The 18071-nt window shown below is 57.0% G+C and overlaps 7 protein-coding genes across 7 annotated transcripts; 5 read left to right on the top strand and 2 right to left on the bottom strand.

The window, feature by feature from the left end:
• Positions 1-2132: 2132 nt before the first annotated feature.
• IWZ02DRAFT_369385 (uncharacterized protein) lies at positions 2133-3137 on the top strand (the record flags this gene model as incomplete). Its single annotated transcript, XM_066764427.1, has 1 exon — positions 2133-3137. A coding segment is annotated over one exon (1005 nt), but the record flags the coding sequence as incomplete, so codon positions are not given.
• Positions 3138-4840: 1703 nt separating this feature from the next.
• Positions 4841-5976, bottom strand: IWZ02DRAFT_438253 (uncharacterized protein). Its single transcript, XM_066766717.1, has one exon. The coding sequence runs from the start codon at positions 5626-5628 to the stop codon at positions 4993-4995; it is 636 nt and encodes a 211-aa protein (XP_066626736.1). The 5' UTR covers positions 5629-5976; the 3' UTR covers positions 4841-4992.
• A 71-nt stretch (positions 5977-6047) lies between these two features.
• Positions 6048-7791, bottom strand: IWZ02DRAFT_370023 (proline dehydrogenase; the record flags this gene model as incomplete). The annotated part of the gene is made up of 4 exons (XM_066764479.1): positions 6048-6212; positions 6264-6503; positions 6546-7032; positions 7097-7791. 4 exons carry the CDS (start codon positions 7789-7791, stop codon positions 6048-6050), a joined length of 1587 nt encoding a protein of 528 aa, XP_066626735.1.
• Positions 7792-9343: 1552 nt separating this feature from the next.
• Positions 9344-12074, top strand: IWZ02DRAFT_438251 (C6 zinc finger domain-containing protein). The gene is made up of 3 exons (XM_066766716.1): positions 9344-10371; positions 10420-10676; positions 10809-12074. Exons 1-3 carry the CDS (start codon positions 9536-9538, stop codon positions 11786-11788), a joined length of 2073 nt encoding a protein of 690 aa, XP_066626734.1. The 5' UTR covers positions 9344-9535; the 3' UTR covers positions 11789-12074.
• Positions 11899-12714, top strand: IWZ02DRAFT_1508 (uncharacterized protein). Its single transcript, XM_066761924.1, has one exon. It carries the CDS (start codon positions 12009-12011, stop codon positions 12531-12533), a length of 525 nt encoding a protein of 174 aa, XP_066626733.1. The 5' UTR covers positions 11899-12008; the 3' UTR covers positions 12534-12714.
• A 1221-nt stretch (positions 12715-13935) lies between these two features.
• Positions 13936-15843, top strand: IWZ02DRAFT_1468 (6-phosphogluconate dehydrogenase). The gene is made up of 2 exons (XM_066761852.1): positions 13936-14788; positions 14837-15843. The coding sequence occupies exons 1-2, from the start codon at positions 14108-14110 to the stop codon at positions 15647-15649; spliced, it is 1494 nt and encodes a 497-aa protein (XP_066626732.1). The 5' UTR covers positions 13936-14107; the 3' UTR covers positions 15650-15843.
• On the top strand, positions 15844-18062 carry IWZ02DRAFT_1493 (putative peroxisome biosynthesis protein). The gene is made up of 2 exons (XM_066761895.1): positions 15844-16340; positions 16400-18062. The coding sequence occupies exons 1-2, from the start codon at positions 16038-16040 to the stop codon at positions 17672-17674; spliced, it is 1578 nt and encodes a 525-aa protein (XP_066626731.1). The 5' UTR covers positions 15844-16037; the 3' UTR covers positions 17675-18062.
• Positions 18063-18071: the final 9 nt, after the last annotated feature.

Raw genomic sequence — 18071 nt, 5'->3', positions numbered from 1 at the left:
TTGGCCACCACTTCGACCACTTTTTCTACAATGCCATTGACGACCTGAAGCCAAGCCAGCGTCATGACAAGAGACGACATACCGACGCCGCATTGCAGAACCACCAACAAGACAAAAAGATGGAAAGGAAAGAGTCTAGGAAAAGACCAATGACTACTGAGACGGTTCGTGATGAGCACTTAAAAACCTTGTCGGATCGTAAAGGCGAGCTCTTCATCGATGCGGGCGGTACTTGGTCAATTGATCTCGTGAACGGGTCAGCCATGCTCTTAACACCACCGGGGACTTGTGAAAAGAGTGGTGAAACAGGAAACAGAGTTGACCACCTCTGCGAAAGTCGTCCTGTTCCCAAGGACAGAAACAAGGGCATAAGCGCTGTCCGCGAGAACAATCGCAATCTCGATGTTTGACATTTCAAACGGGTGTTGCCTCGGGAAGATATACCACTTCTCTTTGGTCGGCCTGCAAACGTCACAACAAGAGGCGCGGGAAGGGAAACACAGGACATGGAGAAGATGCTGTGGGGCTTAATCTGTTTAAGCGCTGGGAATCCCCGGGGTGCCTGTCCTGCGAGAAAAGCTTGACTGTTTCCCGTGCCTGTCATGCGCGCATCCCGAATCCAAGAGGAGGCATCCGAGCCGTCTGGTGTATCTTAAAGAAAATGGCCATGGCAGGCCGGCGCCTACCTGCCCGGCGGTGGTGCTCTTGCGACCCGCTTGGAGAACGTAGGACAAAGAGTGGACGCCTTGGCGGCAACGGCACCGCGCCGACGCGGGCCAAAACAACGCATGCTGCTATTTTAGACGCTGAGCTTGGGCGGTGAGGGTGTTGATGTTCGAGACTGTCTTATTGCCCACGTCGACGATGGTGGTGGATGTCTATTCAGTCGGCAGCCTGCACGTCTTGATCCTCTTGGAGCCAAGGTTTTGGGCTTCAGAGACCAACAGCAGTGCAGGATCTCCCAGAACGGCCTTTGATGGTGGAGCTCTGCTGGTTTGGACAAAGTCCAGGAAGCCTGGAGGTTCAGTCGATGAGTTCAGAGGAGGCGGCGTGGCTGCCACGAGCGACTGGTGCTCCCGTAGCCAATCAGTGCAAGCGAAAACTACCCGCTTGAAACCACGGCGGCGGCTACGCGCTGGTGCCACAGCCAACCTCGCTCCCTCAACACCACCTGCATTCACCACGTCCACAGCTTCTCGCTGCCAATTCTGCCCGTCGCTCGTCTTTCATACACTTCTGATACGCGAAAGATGATCCCCACGTACCCTGCAGCCTGCTGTGTCTTGACAACCGCGCCAGCTCCTCCCGCCACGACGTCCTTGACAAACACTGACGGCCACTGGTCCTGAGCCCACCCGCGGCTTCTTCCAGGATGATGCTACTTTGACCACTCGCTTCGCTCGGAGAGCCTCATTTTCGTCGAGCCTGGCATTGAGCCAACCTGACAATGCTCAAGTGTATCCATGGCCAAGTAAACCGGGCCGCATATTCCTGGTCGTGAACCTCCAACATCAGCCGACCCGGAGCGCCGTTTCACTGTTTCTGTATGTACCAGGGTCCATGTGCAGCTTTTCCAACAAGAGCAGAGACTGCGCGTCGTCTTTGGCCAACCACTGCGGGGCCGGGGTAATGTCCCTGGCGGCGGTCGTCGGGCTGTCTCGTGGTCAAAGAAGCACTTCACATCAGTCGACAGTCGCACCGCATGCTCGGCTTTCATTGGCCCCCATGACTGTCTCTCCGACAGGCGTGGTTCGACGGGCGGCCTTTGTCCATTCTTAAGCCTCAAAGACCCGCCCCATGAGGCGCAACCGCCCTTTGTCCTCGGCCGTTTGTCTCCCTCGGCCCTGTCTCGTCAGTGCCAAACAATGCCACTGCCCACCTAATACACTTTGTTTCTTTCTCTTTGTTGGCATTGTTCCCTTTCTCTTGTCGTGCTGGCTCTCGACGCATATATTGACGTGAACTGGATTTTCACTTTTGCTGTTTCACTTTTCACTTTTCGAACATTCACAGTATATCAAGAATAGTCTACCCACGACACTCTAGAACTTGGACAGAGCTGGCTCTCTTCCACCCGACAACAACTTCAAACCAACCCTCGAGCTCTCTTCGAGTCCCTCAAAACCGCCATCATGCAACCACCCTCTCTCAGCGCCATTGCAACTTCTCTCTTCGTCGCCCAAGCGTGCGCCCACACCTGGATTGAGCAGCTGGCTGTCATCAGTACCAACGGTAGCTACGTCGGCAACTATGGATACCCTAGAAACTACATGGCGCGCACCGACCCCGGTTTCAGTGGCGACAAGGCGCAGTACCTCCTCCCCACGGCGGAATCTGGTAGAACCCGCATCAATGGACAGGACCTGCTCTGCCGTGATTCACAACGCAAGCAAACCCAGTCAGAAAAATGGCCCCGCTTGAATGTCGCTCCTGGAGGCTACGTCGCCATGAAGTACGCAGAAAACGGTCATGTCACGCTGCCAGACAACCAAATCGGCAAGCCGAAAAAGGGCGGCACCGTCTTTGTCTACGGCACGCTGGAGCCCAAGGACGACGAGAAGATTATGGATGTCCTGAAGTGGACCACCGACGGCAGTGGTGGCGACAAGCGCGGAAAGCTCCTTGTTTCACAAAACTTTGACGACAACCGCTGCTATCAGATCAACAGCAGTCCCATTTCGACGAAGCGCCAAAAGGAGTTTCCGGACCCTATTCCCGGCCAGCCCGGCACGAACAACGAGCAGTACTGCGAGACGGATGTCCAGATTCCCGAGGACGCTTCCAACGGCAAGTATGCACTCTACTGGGTCTGGCAGTGGCCGACGGCTCCCAACATGGACCCTGGTCTTCCGGACGGCAAAGACGAGTGGTACACGACGTGCTCTGATGTCAATGTCGTGTCGAGCGTAGCCAAGGTCAAAACGTTTGCCGCCAACAGCGACCAGCAGCAGTACAAGCTTGAACAGCAGGACCCCCAAACCACGGCTCCGGGCTGGTTCAAGGAGCGCACTGCCCTCACCACCGACGTCTGGAAGGGTATGGTCGTCTCGACATCTTCTGGCTCCTCGTCCGCTCCGGCCGCCACGACTCCCAGCAGCGCCGCTTCATCGTCTTCTAACAAGAGCACCCCAACAGCTGGTAACGGCGACGCCAACGGCGGCGACAACGCTGGCCAGGCTACTGTCACCGTCATCATGACCGGCAGCCCCGTCCCCGCCGCCACCGAGTACATCACGCAAATACTGACTGTCACGGCCGGCGCGACACCCGGATCCAACAACACGCTCGTCGCCGCGCCCACGCCCAACCCGGCCTCGCCTAGCCGCACCCTGAAATCGCGCATCGTCGGCCGCCGCCCGCAACCACAGCCCGGCGTCCCCTTCCTCGGCGCCGAAATACAGGCCTCGGGCTCGGCCGCGGACTCCAGCAGTTCCTCGTCGTCTTCGTCGTCGTCGTCGTCGTCTTCTTCTTCTTCTTCCTCTTCCGCTCTCAACGGCGCCGGCATGAGCTACTTGTACCCCGTCGCGCCGCCCGCTTCGGCTTCGAATGGCGCGTGCGACACAGCGGCGTGCATCGGTGCGGCGCAAAAGGCTTCGATGACTGCGGACGTCGATCCCGATGGTGAGAAGAGCGCGGCGCCGCGTGCTGCTGCGTTGCCTTCGACGCTCGTCTTGGTTGCTTTAGCTGTTGTTGCTGTTTTGGCGTAAATGATTCGACAGCTGTGGCACTCCTTTGCTGCGCTGGATTGGGCTGGGCTGGATAAAGTCTTTCTGATTGCTTTGAGCATTTGCTTGCATGCATAGCGCGCGCGCGTCTCCCTTCTTTTCTTTACTCTACTTCATTGCCTTGAAGTGGTTTGGCTTGGCTTCACTTTGTTTGGCGCCCGTCCGCCCCGTCACGTTTTGCTTTGAGGCGGGCCCATCGATATCTGTCTGTCGGGTTGATGGGCGGGTTCAGCATGAGGTGGCGTCGTCGTTGCAGCAGCAGCATTGAATGGCGTTCATTCGTTACTTCGTTCCTCGCTCCATATTTCCTCGTCGCACTTTGTCCTGGCGACACATGTCACACAAACACACACCCCCCCCCCCCCCCCCCCCAACACACACATGTTTCAGCATCCTCTCTCCCTTCCTTTCCCTTTCCCCTCTCTTTCCCCGCATCATCATCATCATCATCACCAGATTGGAATACCCGCAAGGGCAAGCAGGCAGGCAGGCGGGCAGGCAAACAGATGGCACATAGCACACACAAGATACAGGACACGGGGGCGGGGCACATCTTTCTCCTACTACATTCGTTTTCTCGGTTTCTTATGGGCGGGCGATGGAGGAGCATTTGCGATTGAGGAAGGCACAAGGTTCAAGGTACATAGAGACGAGTGATGGCACGAGGGCATGAATGACATTTTTATGACCATATTTACTAGGTACCTTACTTATATGGTGCATCGCAACACAATTGGCGTTGGCAGGATGAATCCGAAGTCGAGAGGTGTAAGCGATTAGAGATGTTTTCCCTCTCCGACATCCGCTACGTTTGCTTGCTTACTTGTGGTTTGTGGAGTGAGCGAACCTGAGTTTGCCTTGGCCAGGCCTTTCGAACCACCAATTCCACTCGGCCCATTGGACCGGCAGCAGCATGCGGGTGCCTGCTCTCTTCTGCCTTCCACCACCCGCCAACAGGCGCACCACCATACCCTTTTCGCGTTGGCGCACCCGACCCGGACCCCCCGAACCGCAGCCAGCGCCCGCGCACAGACCACCTCCCACATCCAAACCTACCTATATAAAAGCGTCGCCCACGACCTCTCTCCTTCTTCTTCTTCTTCTTCTTTCCTCTCCACCGCTCTTTGCCTTTTGGCTCAGATCAAGTGTAGTACCTGTTCTGTTCAGTCTGACCACTGAACCAAGGCTACGGCCTTCATTCTTTTGGTTGACCTCTTTTTGCAACTCGATGCGCCCTGCGCCGCTGGGCTTGCTCATGCGTGGCGCGTCACTGTGTCGCTCCTTTAGCACTACCGGGGGCTGACGCGACTCTTGTCGTTGGTTCTTTTTTCCGTTGAGTCGTTCGCCTGAGGCGGGCGCTTGGAGGGGATGAGCTTCGGGTTGGTGGTGGGGTGGAGGGGTTTGGTGTTTGCGCCGCTCGCGGACGGATGTCTACATTTGTCCAGCGGACGTGTCGGCATTCGCCCTCTCCTTCGACATGTACAGCGCGAGGAGCTTCTGGGGAGCTCAGGCCCAAGACAGTCAAACGGCAAGCAAAGACTGGTGGCAAGAGAAAAGAAAGCGAAGGATGGAAAAGAAGACTGATGGCCTGTCTTGACCTCTCCACCAGAAGGAAAACAGCCCGCCCATCCAATGCAGGCCGGCATGCATAGTCGGCACGCGCTGGACAGACAGCTTGCCCGGCGGCGCGACATGCTTGTTTGCTTGCTTCGGCTGCTCTCACACGACGATTTCCTGCCTGTCCCTCTCCGTCCCATGGATGGCATAATTGACTGGCCGGCCAATCAGCAAGACACACTGTGTGGTACCTAGGTAAGGTATGCAGGTACCTCGTGGGCGCTAGGTGATAGGCAAGTCTCTCGGACCCTGCACTGCACCTCTCTTTCTCTCTAGGTGTCTCCATTTCGTACCTCGTGTCCGCCACGCCCACCCACTTGCTTCGCCGGTCGGTAAGGTCGCCCTCGATTGTCCTTCGTTTGCCTCTTTTGCCGTCTTCTTTTTTCCCCACTCTGTGTACGTGCTAGCTTGACGATACTGCGGGCCCGCTGAGAGAGCGAGGATGAAGGGTGGTAGGTTGGTGGGCCGGAGAACAGAGGTAGGTTGGCAGGTCATTGATTCAGAAATGGAAGCTTCCAGAGACACCGCACAGCACGAGTACGGTACACGCCAGCAGGTTGATTGATTGATTGATTGATTGATTGACCAGAGAGCATTCCTTTTCTATCCTCCCCCGTCAACGCTGTGCTGAGCTCCAAGTCTCAACCCCACGCCATCTCCTCTCCTCACCAAAAGAACCACCACCGAAGAAACCCCTTCACCTCCTCACCTCCTCATCCTCAACCCCTTCAACCCCTCCCAAACCCTCCTCCCAATCTCCTCCCGCATCGCCGCCCTCGTCCCCTCCGTCCTGCCCACCGCATCCCTATTCTCCTGCGCCCGCCGCAGCAAAAACTGCAAACACTCGCCCGGCGTGCCCCACACGATGTTCTTGTACGCGCGCGGCACGTCGAGCAGCGGCCGGCGCGAGGGTTCGTCGACGGGGAAGTAGAGAGGCGGCGAGGCGTTGGTGGCGCGCGCAGAGGACGCCGTGGCGATGATTTCGCAGCCCACTTCGTCGGCCATGCCTTGCAGTTGGGCGAAGGCGAGGGGGATGGGTTCGGAGTTGGGGTTGGGGAAGGAGGAGGAGGAGGAGGAGGCGAGAAGGCGGTTCCGCAGTGCTTGTGCGCGCCGGACGGAAGTGATGTTGTGAGTGGCGAGCATGAGGGCGAGCTGTGGCCACTCCTCTGCTACCTCTTCCTCCTCTTTATCCTTTGCTGCAACAGTAGCATCGCTGTCTGTCGACGCTGACATCTTCAACCACCGCCCCCACCTCCGCTGCAGCATTTCCGCTGCCAGCCCATCATACGCCGCATCCGTCTGCTCCTTGGTCGCCCAAATAGCTCCCCGTGGCTCTTTCGCCAAATACGCGCCGCGCACAAGCTTGACGCCTACCACGAAGCCGCCCTCGCGCGCTAGCCGCAGGTGCTGCGCCAGCTTGGCAGGCGTGCTGCGCAGATACGCCTGGTACGTGTTGTACATGACAGGATGGGCGGGGGAGGAAAATGGCGCCCGGTTGTACTTGGCCATGAGCGCCAGCGTCCACGCGTCGATGCCAGGGTTGGTGATTTCCTCTTCGGCGCCCGGCAGCAGGGAGACGCGGCGCTGGGAGGCCAGCGTGCACACGGCGTCGAGCGCGGATGCCATGGCGGGTGTGGGCGGTTGGGTCTGCTTGAGGAGGTGCAGCGCGTGGTGTCCTAGGCCAGACCACCTGCGTGTGTGGTGTGAGTTGGGGTCAAAGCAGTACAGTACGTGTGAGCAGAAGTTGCACTCACTTGAGCGCGGCAAACTCGCCCTCGCGCACCATCTCGACCGTCTGCAGCGCGCCGGTCCGCCACATCTCGATCTGGCGCGCCGTCTCGTCGCTGTCGGCGCCGGGCGTCTTGTCCGCGCTGCTGCACTCAATGTCGTCGAGCAGCACTTCGAGCGCAAACTCCAGCGAGAGGCCATCGTACCCAACGCTTCTGACCGTGGCGGCCGTCCGCTCCACCTCGGCCTTGCTCTGCCCGGCGCAGAATTGCGAGTAAAACGTCTTCTTCAAAAGGTAGCCGAGCACGCGGTTCTTGTCTGGATCGAGGACGGGGTGAGGCGGATAGGCCAGCAAATGGAGAGCAGAGAAGCAGAGACGATACAGAATAGGATTGGACAGAGCGAGCGTTACGAGATATGTTTTTACTATCTGAGAAAAGGGAAGATAGGAGAGCACGTGTTGCGGCAGACTGGGAGAGGGAGGCTCCACGGTTGGTGGTTGGTTACCAAGGAAGAAATCATGTTCGGGGGATGTCGCGACAGTATTGGACTTGGATTTGCTGGGCTTGACATAGAGTCTGCGGCCGTGATGTACCCGTCGATTGAGCTTTACAGGTGCCGTGTAGACCCTGATGCGGCTGCGGCGTTCCGGGCCGGCATGGAGCAGCGATTGCCGAGGCGCAGGGCAGAAGCGACATGCTTGAACAGTGTGAAACGGCATTGAAGGCTCTTTGGCTTTGGATGAAACAATTCTACGCAGTGTTTTTGCAGTTTCTGGCTCGTTGTAGCTCGGTCCACCAGGACGACGTTCGTAAGCGCAGCAGCTGTCGTAGGGTAAAGATAACCTATCTCGAGCTACCCCTCACGCGGCTAAAGCATAGGGGCGTGACGACATTTTATGGTTGGCGACTACCTAGGCTAGGGAGCTCCAAGTCATGCCAGGCTGCCGTAGCGAAGCTTGATAGGCCTCGCGAACTGTGGAATGCACACGAGACGGCGAGTGATGGTGGTTGTCGAGGCAAAGAGGGTCTGGAAATCATTCCTGCTTTCGGAATCGTCGGTCACGGACGGTGGCAGGTCAGTTGGACGCCTGGCGTCTTCTGCGGGACATCCTGAAAAGAGTTGATCGTCGCAGGACGAGCATCAATGGAGACGCGTATGCAGGCAAGCCAAAAGTCGCCGAGTCGCGGTCTTGAGAGGGACTGGAGAGAAATGGCGGAATCGCGGGCGGATTGGATGGCGTCCGAATCTCCGCTCGATCTCCGAGGCGTTTTAGTAAAGCCGTTTCATTCATGTAGGCGGGCGAGACCTCTCTGTCCACTTTTTAAAAGTCTCGGATGGCAGCTCTTTTGCAGGCAATCCACCTCAAGGCGACGGCATGTTCCACTCGCGTATGCATGCCAAAGCCAGCTCGTATCTCTGTGGAATTGAGTAGAAGCGGGACAGTTAAACTGATACGTAAAGCGACGGCAGAGTGACTGGGTTAGGAAGTGAGGTGACGTAGGGAGGCCATGTTGTTGCAAAACGTGCTATGGATGGGGTCCGCGGCCCAAGCGTAAAAAAAGTTATCTGATCCGTGTCGATCAAATATCAACCAGGGAGTCTGATGGCAGCAGCATCGGCCGCCGCAAGTGCGGTGTGGCGAGCCGAGGCGAGGCGTTGAGGGCGGACGAAGGGAATGAGGACAAGGGTTTGGAACATGTCGTGCACTCTGAGGATGCAGCGGCATACACGTAGGTACATGCAACTCGGTATTGTCTCTGCTTGGTGTGTAGACTGGCGTGGTGCATGCCAACTACCTATGTATCCGGTGCAATAGAGTCATGGCGTCGCAAGTTACGAACGCAGCTTGAGCTATGGCGATTCCGCGAACCCAGTCTGGCAATCCACCAGGGCGCCGGATGCTGTTGCTGGGAATTTCTTCAAGCAACCCCTCTGCCGCGTTGAGCAACATTGTTTTTGTCCGTCTCTGCATGAGCCTCGCCCACCAAACCCTCGACCTTCTGCCTCGACCCCGCGATCCGCGACCAACAGTGGCCGCCAGACAAAACCCTCCTCGCGGCAGGCAGCCATGGCTCACGGCACCTCTCCCACCAACGGCACCCACTTCGCCGCCTTTCACTCTCACTCGCACTCGCACAACAGCCCGCCCACCCCGCGCCATGGCCTCAAGCGCTCCCAGTCGACCGCCGGCTTCGAGAGCTCGCCTGGCAGCCTGCACGACGACGACGACGGCCAGTCGAGCGTCAAGAAGCAGGCCCAGAAGCGCGCCTGCAACGAATGCCGCCAGCAAAAGGTGACTCTCCCTCTTCTCTCTCTAACCTTGCCCCGCTGACGCCCTCCAGCTGAAATGCGACGTCGTCCAAGACCCCTTCACGCCCTGCTCGCGATGCAGGAAGCAAAACCTCACATGTCAAGTCTCGGCCAATTTCAAGCGCATCGGCAAGCGCAGCCGTCACGCAGAAATGGAGCGTGAAGCCATAGATCTCAAGGCCAGAGTCAAGGAGCTGGAGGACAGGGAGATGCAGTTGCGCCAGCAGCTCGCGTCGATGGGTGTGAGTCTGACTCCGTCGTCCGGTTTTTCCGCCGCACCACCACAGGCCATGGCCGCTCACGACAACCCCCAGCCGTCAATGTTCCAAAACTTCCTCGGCTCACAGCAGCAGCAACAACAACAACAACAGCCATACCATGGAGGGTCACACGACGAGGCCGTCTCATCGCTCGTCAGCCTCAAGCACGGCTTTGGCGGCGGCGGCACCTATGAGTCCGCCGGACGGAACCACGCGTACAACTTGGGGCCCGTGTACGTCACCGCCGAACAGGCCGAGGACCTCTTCGCCGAGTACTTTGCCAACTACCACCCGTTCCTGCCGCTGCTCGATCCGAACCAGAGCGTCGAGACGTACATGACCCAGTCCAAACTGTTGTTCTGGACTATCCTCGTCGTCGCCGCACGCCACTACCCCAAGGACCGCAACTTTCAGGACGACCAGAGACTGATCCACAAATTGACCCCCGCCTACCGTGCGCTCGTTTGGACCAACATTTCTGAGGTGCCGCAAAACTACCATGTTGTCAAGGCGTTGTGTCTCTTGTGCACGTGGCCGCTGCCAGCGAGCAACACGACCGTTGATGAGACATTCATGCTCTCGGGCGTCATGATGCATGTTGCAATGCACCACGGCCTGCATCAGCCTTCGCACGCTCAAGACTTCTCAAGGACTCATGTCCAATTGAAGGATGAAGAAATCAAAGATCGCCTATCCACGTGGGCCGTGTGCAACACTGTCGCTCACTGGTAAGTCGTTATTCCCCATCTGCAGCCACTGGTGCCAACGTGAAACAGTGTCTCGGTAGCCAGCGGGCAACCGTCGACCACCCTATTTGACTCGGCACTGTCCTTTGAGCACGATCACATGGACAGACTGCCCGAAAGCCTCGTCAATCACGTCATGCTCGAGCGCTCGGCCGCTAGAATTACCAAAGCGCTGTACAGCGATTCGGGGAGCCGATCTTTTTACGATGACAAGTCCATCCTCATTAGCTACGAGACAACCAATCTCAACGACCTCGAAGCCCGGCTGAGACATGTCAATTTTACTGGTAGGTATTCGGAGTATTTTGCAACCCCTGCCAGACAAAATACCAGTCTATTCATTTCCCCGAGTCTTCTCTACGTCATGCCGCGCAGCATTACCTCCTTGTACAAAGCCAGATATTCGACTGACCAATTAGATTTTGACCTGCTCCATCTCCGGGCCGTGCGGCTTAACCTGCAGCTCTATGCCTTCTTCAACAAGCAAGAGCATGGCTGGCATCAGGATTTGCTCAATCTCCTCCTGGCCACCAACGTATTCCTCGAGTCCATCTTCAGCCTCGATGAAGCCGGCCCCCTGCCTTATACCACCAACTACGTCACGCAGATGATGGTGGCATCCGGCTTCACGCTGCACCGCCTTCTCAACTCCAACTTTGCCAACACGATCCCACAACCTCAACTCTCTGCCTCTCGATCCAACTTTACGCGGCTCATCAACTGCATTCGCAACACTTCTGTGCGTGGCAACGACCTCCCGCAGCGTCTCGCCGAAGTCCTGGCCCAGCTGTGGAAGGCCAGCGGCTCAGGGAACCCCAAGCATGCCGACGTCGAGGCTTTCCGCTCAGCACACGGCGGCAACAATGGCGCAGGCGACATTCAGCTCAAGGTGCGGTGTCGGATGAGCATGTCTGTCGTTTTCGACTCGCTATGGCACTGGCGCGAAAAGTTCCGAGGCAAGGTCAATAACCTGGACGCGGCAGTCGCCAACCCTACCGATCCCGACACCTCATCATCAACGACACCCGCTCCACCAGGACGAGGATCAAACCCATCTCTCTTGGGAAGCGAGCAGCATCAACCGCAGACGTCAGCACATACACACCAACCGACGCCTCTCGGTGGTCCGTCGATCCTCAGCACCGTCTCCTCCTCCACACCCACCTCTTCCATCGCCGTCCCCAGCTCGGTACCTACATCGCTGGATCCAAACTTGCCAACGCTGTCACTGCCGACCATGAACAACAGTCTGAGCATGGGCAGCGCGGACCTGTCAAGCAACAACGCGCCAACCGGGCCTGGGCCCTTTGCAGACTACACGACCGACTTTTTCGACCCCATGAGCAGCATCCTCAACGACCCCATCTTCTTTTCCGACTCGGCGGGATACAGATTTTAACAGGTTGCGGCAGCGAGGGCGACAATCTTGAGGGGACAACAAGTGGAAAGACTTGAGACGGATTGGGGTGGGATAATGAACAAAAGGGACGACGAATGGACGGTTGGTTGGTTGGTTGGTTGGCTTGGGAGCTTTGATGATACCATGACTTTCTCTTCTCTTTTCTGCTTCTTCTTTTTTCGCTGCACCTACCATTATTCGCCAAGACGATTGTACATTGATGGATGGCGTGCTTTTGTTGTTTGCTTTACATATGCCACGGCCTTCTTCTTCTTCTTCTTCTTCTTCTTCTTCTTCTTCTTTTTTGCCCTCTCGTGTGCACACGCTGCGCTTCTCTCTCTACTCTGCTCTGCTCCACACTCTACCACCGTACTTTTTCTTGGCAGCAGTTGCTTGCTGGCTTCTTTGTTCATGCTTTTCGGGTGGGCTGACTGGCTGGCTTTGGCTTGCTTTGGCTGGCCTGGTCTGGCGGTCGGTGGGAAGGGCATCGATGTTCAGGTGCAACCTGTCCAATGTTTCCCAAGCCATCCAGCTCCTCTTGAATCATCATCATTTTTCGGCGTTTTTTGGTTGGGGTATACCTTGTTATCTGTTTCCCTTTGGTTTGTCTTCCAATTACTTGGCTGGGGCATGCAGTGAGGTAGGTGTGGGGGGACAAGCGGACGGGCGGACGGACTCTCTTCGGAGCAGATACCTACAGTCCTCAATGATGGAACGGCTGACTGGTGGACGTCCCTCGTCTTGACGCTCCAGGAAGGGGACTCTTTCGATTGAAATTGGGAGAGGGGAATATGGGAGAGGATGGAAAACAGAAGGATGAAGCGAGGTAGTCGCTGCTGCTGGTAGACTGGTAGGGTGTTAAAAAAAACTCTGGCTGCAAATGAGAAATCAAATGAATTGGAACTAAACGTGTCTCTGTCGGCTGACTTGTTCGTTGCTCACTTGTCTGCCTGCTGCTACTTGATGCTTCACGTTTGCGGGCGGTGATTTGGAGGTAGGCGCTGGAGTGTCGTTTAATGTCGGTCAGTCAGAATTCGGCGTGTCCAATCAGTTCGTGGTCCAGACTTGTCGCCATCCACCCCAGCTACTACAACCTACACATGTCCGTAGATCAGGTACCACCTAGATACCCCACCGACTGACCATCCATCCATCAACCACCCCCTCACTCGCTAACCACCACCAATTCTCCCCAAGGCCCCGCACAAGGCGAAGCACCCAGCGAAAAAAAAAAAAAAAAAATCCAAGAAGGCGCCATCCCGCGGTAGTGCTAGACGAGCGACACCATTTCAATCCAAAAAGCGCAGGCAAGGCCCTTCACAGAGAGCCAGCCAATATCAAGTCCCCCGGGGGAGAAGGGGCAAGCAGGGCAAGGGACAAGAGGGAAGAGGGGGCGGCGCGAGGGGGAGGGGGGGAAAGGGGGAAAACCGAGGGATTCCTTCTGCGGGTGCGCAGGAAGAGCATCTGCGGGGGTGCGCTATACGCAGGAATGGAGAGGAAAAGATATCGTGTTGGGGGGAACGGCTGCGGCTTTTTATAGCGTGCTGTCGTCGCGCCCGTGCCTTGGGACGACTCAGCGATGCGGCGCGTGTGGTGTTGCGCCTAGGATTGAGGGATTGCCTTTTTGGGTCGTTTTGGGTCGTGTTTGGGTTGTGAAAGCGCAATGGGCGGGGAGATAAGTGCAGGTATGGTGTTCGCCTGGAGGATTTCACTTCTCGTCACTTTGTTTGCGGATTGAATTGTTGTTGTTCTGAAGATAGGATGGGTCAGCAAAGTGGTTCATGTCATTGAAGCTGTGCTTGCCACTCGCAAAAGAAGTCCCGAGCCATTTGTACCCCATGTCTCCAAGCGAGAATCAGTCTGCTGGTCTGGATCAAACTCAGCTGACGGAATTTGTCTTCGAGGTTTGACGCGGGCAAACGTTGCTAACGTCGTGTCGCCCCAAAGTGGAGATCGCATAGCCGAAAGCGGCTAGCGCGGGCGCGGGTCGAGACGGGAGGCGTGAGCTTGGTGGGTACGGTAGACCTCTGCAGTCAGCCCTACCACCACGGCCGGTTACGTCACGCTAGCAAGACCGCCGTCGTCACTTGGGCATCATGGCAAATAAACCTTGCTACCTCGCTCCTCTCGCGCCGGACATATCCTTTCTTCATTCATCTCTTCCTGGAATTGCTTTCCTAATTTTGCTCTGTCTGTATCCTACGTTGTCTGTTCTCTGTTGCTAGTCACCATGGTGCAACCTTTGGATATCAAAAAGGTGAGCGATCCCCCAAGATTCTTTTTCTTGCTGGACCGTCACTGACTGTTGGGTAGCTCGCCATGATCGGCTGCGGCAGCATGGGCGGCGGCATGGCCCTGCTGTTTGCCGAAAACGGCATTAAAGTCTCGCTCAAAGACCCCTCGGAAGAAACCATGGACCGCGTTGTCGAAACCGCCAAAAAGGCCCCCGCCATACCTTCAGGCGCCGTCAAGAAGTTTATCGATTACAAAGATCTTTGCGCCTCGTTGGGCAGCCCCAAACTCTTCGTCTTCTCCCTTCCGCACGGCAATGTGGGCGACATCGTGCTCGGGGACTTGCTGCCGTACCTGGAAAAAGGCGACATCATCATCGACGCTGGAAATGAGCACTGGGAGAATACGCAGAGGCGGCAAGGCAAGTGTGTGACCCGCGGTGTGCGCTACATTGGCATGGGTGTCAGTGGTGGATACCAGGCTGCGCGGGCGGGGCCCAGCATGTGTCCCGGCGCTGACGACGAGAGTTTGGATCTGGTGATGCCGCTGCTGAAGAAAGTGGCCGCCAAGGATAAGATTGGAAACCCGTGCGTGGGCAAGGCTGGAACTGGCGGTGCGGGACACTACGTCAAGATGATTCACAACGGAATCGAGCATGGCATGATGAGTGCCATAAGCGAGGCCTTTGCCATAATGCAAAAGGGACTGGGAATGAGCGACGAGGAGATTGGAGATGTGTTTGAGGCGTGGAACAAAGAAGGAGAATTGGTAAGACTTGCCCGTGTAGTGGATGGAGAGCCATGCTAACCAGCGTAGCGCGGGACGTTCCTGATATGGATTGGTGCCGACATTTGCCGGGCAGTCGACAAAACGCGCAACAACGAACACATTCTCGACACGGTGGAAGACAAGGTCGTCCAAGACATCACCGGCGAGGAAGGCACTGGCGTCTGGAGCAACGAGCAGGCCGTGTTCCACCACATTCCGGCTCCCACCCTCACAACGGCCCACTATTTCCGCCTTGCGTCTGCAGACCGAGGCCAGCGTATTCGCGCCCAGAAAACGTTTGGAGGCGAGATTCAGCCCCGTCCTTTGAAGCTCAGCGGTCAGGAGAAGAAGGACTTTCTTGAGGCGCTGCGTCAAGCCGTGTTCGTGAGCTGTCTCGCCAGCTACATTCAAGGCCTCAATGTCATCGAGCGGGCAGACAGGAGAAACCACTGGAACATCGACTACCCGGCAGTGCTGCAAATTTGGCGCGCGGGATGCATCATCCAGGCTGACTACATTGCCGAGCTGCTGCAGCCCATCTTCAACGAGTACCGCAAGCTCGACTCGATCAACCTGCTGTACCAAGGCTCCGTCATGGCAGAAATCAGCTCGAAGCTCCAGGCCCTGCGGACCGTCGTGGCCAAGGGCGTAGAGAATGATTTTGTGATTCCGGCCATTAGCGCCAGCTTGGAGTATGTCAAGTACCAGACTGGCACCCACTTGCCGACCAGCTTCTACGAGGCTCAATTGGATTACTTTGGCGCGCACATGTATGATCGCAAGGGCGAGAAGGGAACCGACCTGCCGACCGAAGGCAGGTATCACTATGAGTGGAAGCCGGCGAGAAGCTCCAAGGAGTAGACCAGCGCTTGGATCTCAACAGTGTTTTGTGCGGAATTCGGGCGCCGAAGGGCGATTGGGGGGGTTTTGAGCAACACAATGTCTAATGCAGCGAGTTTGTTTGGCGTTGCGGTGCTTTGGATCTTGAGGCGCAGGTAGAATAGATAATTGGATAGACACGGAGAGTTTTGTTATGCTTCAGTGCTCGCCATTCATGTGGGACGAGTACATGTAGTATGGGAGCCTCGGCTCCGCGCCGCGCAAAACGAAACCCGCGGCAACGTCACTCCCGTCACATTATCGCGCGACCACCACTCCACCTCTCTTTTCCGTCGCGCGCCCAAGCCTTGAAGAATGCCCCCAGATCCTTAGGACAAGACATCAATGGTTCAGTCACATCCGCCTTGACATGTCCTCTGCCGACTTTGCCGCCGCGCAAGCCCGCCTGCATGCTCGGCGACAGCAGCGCGAAGCCGAATACCGCGCCCGAATCCAAGCCCAACGCGAAGCTCTCAACACTGCAAGCATCTCGCGACTCCCTTACCCGCTGAACCGAGTTGGCACCGCGGGATTGTCCATATGGGAGGATATCAGAGGGAGAGAAGGCACGCGGCCGGCGTTTCGCGTCGGCCAGGTCGATGCGGAGCTCTTGGATGAGGAGCTTTTGGAGCTGCTCAAGGGCCAGGTTGGTGAGGGGCTCAAGCACTTTGGTGTATGTACCGTTGCAGATTCGAATGTTTTGGGATCTTTTGAAAACTGACTGGGTCCTAGAATCACCTCGCCAGCGATTACTCGCCCGAGATCCTACTCGCCCTTCGCGCTATCTTGTTCAAGCTCAGCATCTGGGACCATAACGCCTCGTATGGTGCCGCGCTACAAGGTCTCCGCTACACCGACACGCGTTCCGATGATCTGGCACGTCCACCTCCAAGGCGATGGCAAAAGAGTGCATACGGCCTGTTGACCGTGGGTGGAAGATATGCGTGGACAAAGTGGGAGGAATGGCTTTCAGCGCGAACATCCGACTACGAGCTGCCATCTGCACGCGTCCGCCTCGCCGAGCGATTGACGGATATTCTCAGCACGACGCACTCCTTTGCTGCCTTCATCTCCTTCCTCGTCTTCCTGACCAACGGCCGTTACCGAACTCTGGTCGACCGTTTGCTTGGCCTGCGCCTGACTCCCGCCTCATCCTCCATCTCCCGCGAAGTCTCGTTTGAATACCTCAACCGCCAACTCGTCTGGCACGCTTTTACTGAATTCCTCCTCTTTCTGCTCCCCCTGGTCGGCATCTCGCGCTGGCGCCGCATTCTCGGCCGCTCCTGGCGCAAAATCAAGACTTTCTTCTCGCGCTCCTCCTCCGGCGCCGACGACGACTCCGACGCTGGCAAAGCGGGTGAGCTCGGCTTCCTCCCCGAGCGCACCTGTGCCATTTGCTACAACGACCAAAATCCCACCGGCGGCACCGCCTCCGAGTCTCAAATGATGGCGCAGTCGGCAGCATCTGGCGGCGTTGTGGGATCCACGGCAACCGACGTGACCAACCCGTACCAAGCCATTCCCTGTGGCTGCGTATACTGCTTTGTTTGCCTGGCGCAAAAGATTGAGGCCGAGGAGGGCGAGGGCTGGACGTGTCTGCGCTGCGGCGAGCTCGTCAAGTCGTGTCGGCCATGGGACGGCGATGTGCTTGTCGACCACGGCCGGCCCACCTCTTCCTCTGGAAGTGGTGGCAAGAGCGTTGGATTTGCTGCCGATGCTGACCTGGATGCCGATGAGAAGGCGAGTCTGCTGCAGATGGACCCGGCGCCCGTCGACGACGAGCGCGAGATTGACGTCAGCGCGACAATCGAGACGCTTGACTCCGTGGACGGCGATTCGAGAAGCAGTTTCATGGAAGATAGCAGGCGTGTTGGGCTAGGAGAGAGCGAAGAGTGGACTAGGGCCAGTCGCTATGTCTCTGGCGAGGCTGGAAGAGACAGCTCTGATGAAGATGAGCAGAGCGAACAGTTGGATGAGGAAGAGGAGGAGATGGGTTTTGAGGATTAAGTCTTCTGCTTGTCGGTGATGTGCTAGCTGGTTCTGCGTCGCGCGCCTTTGCTTTGGCGTTCTGTTTGGGATACCCCCTTGAATATTTACGTCGTTTCGTCTGAATATCTCTCGAGCTCATTGCTGACCATCGATCCTCCCTGTCTTTTCACCGTCGCAGCAACGTCTAACGGCCGATGAAAAAATAGTCAAGGATGCGAGAAAGGCTGATGCTCTTCTAGCGACTGCCCAAACCCATTGCTTCGTGGTCCCTCCTTTTTGGCCCGTCGCCAGCGTACATGTACACTACCACGCCTCACACGGCCAAAAATTGCAAAGACAGATTTTTTACTTGCGCCGCCGCCCCCGCCATCTTCTACGCAACCCCATCCATCATCACCCGTTTCACGAGAAACGA

This window comes from Phyllosticta citriasiana, assembly GCF_038021145.1.
Source record: "Phyllosticta citriasiana strain CBS 120426 chromosome Unknown IWZ02scaffold_1, whole genome shotgun sequence".
In the NCBI taxonomy this organism is placed as follows: Eukaryota; Fungi; Ascomycota; class Dothideomycetes; order Botryosphaeriales; family Phyllostictaceae; genus Phyllosticta; species Phyllosticta citriasiana.
The sequence above is the reverse complement of the archived record's forward strand: the minus strand, read 5'-3'. Positions and strand labels throughout refer to the sequence as shown.

Excerpts from the sequence above, each read along its gene's own strand:
- IWZ02DRAFT_1468 (XM_066761852.1), top strand. The coding sequence starts at position 14,108 with ATGATCGGCTGCGGCAGCATGGGCGGCGGCATGGCCCTGCTGTTTGCC. Across the intron at positions 14,789-14,836 it reads GGAACAAAGAAGGAGAATTG|CGCGGGACGTTCCTGATATG; the intron begins GTAAGACTTGCC and ends TAACCAGCGTAG.
- IWZ02DRAFT_438251 (XM_066766716.1), top strand. The coding sequence starts at position 9,536 with ATGGAGCGTGAAGCCATAGATCTCAAGGCCAGAGTCAAGGAGCTGGAG. Across the intron at positions 10,372-10,419 it reads TGCAACACTGTCGCTCACTG|TGTCTCGGTAGCCAGCGGGC; the intron begins GTAAGTCGTTAT and ends AACGTGAAACAG. Across the intron at positions 10,677-10,808 it reads GAGACATGTCAATTTTACTG|ATTTTGACCTGCTCCATCTC; the intron begins GTAGGTATTCGG and ends CTGACCAATTAG.
- IWZ02DRAFT_1493 (XM_066761895.1), top strand. The coding sequence starts at position 16,038 with ATGTCCTCTGCCGACTTTGCCGCCGCGCAAGCCCGCCTGCATGCTCGG. Across the intron at positions 16,341-16,399 it reads AGGGGCTCAAGCACTTTGGT|AATCACCTCGCCAGCGATTA; the intron begins GTATGTACCGTT and ends ACTGGGTCCTAG.
- IWZ02DRAFT_438253 (XM_066766717.1), bottom strand. The coding sequence starts at position 5,628 with ATGGAGACACCTAGAGAGAAAGAGAGGTGCAGTGCAGGGTCCGAGAGA.
- IWZ02DRAFT_1508 (XM_066761924.1), top strand. The coding sequence starts at position 12,009 with ATGGATGGCGTGCTTTTGTTGTTTGCTTTACATATGCCACGGCCTTCT.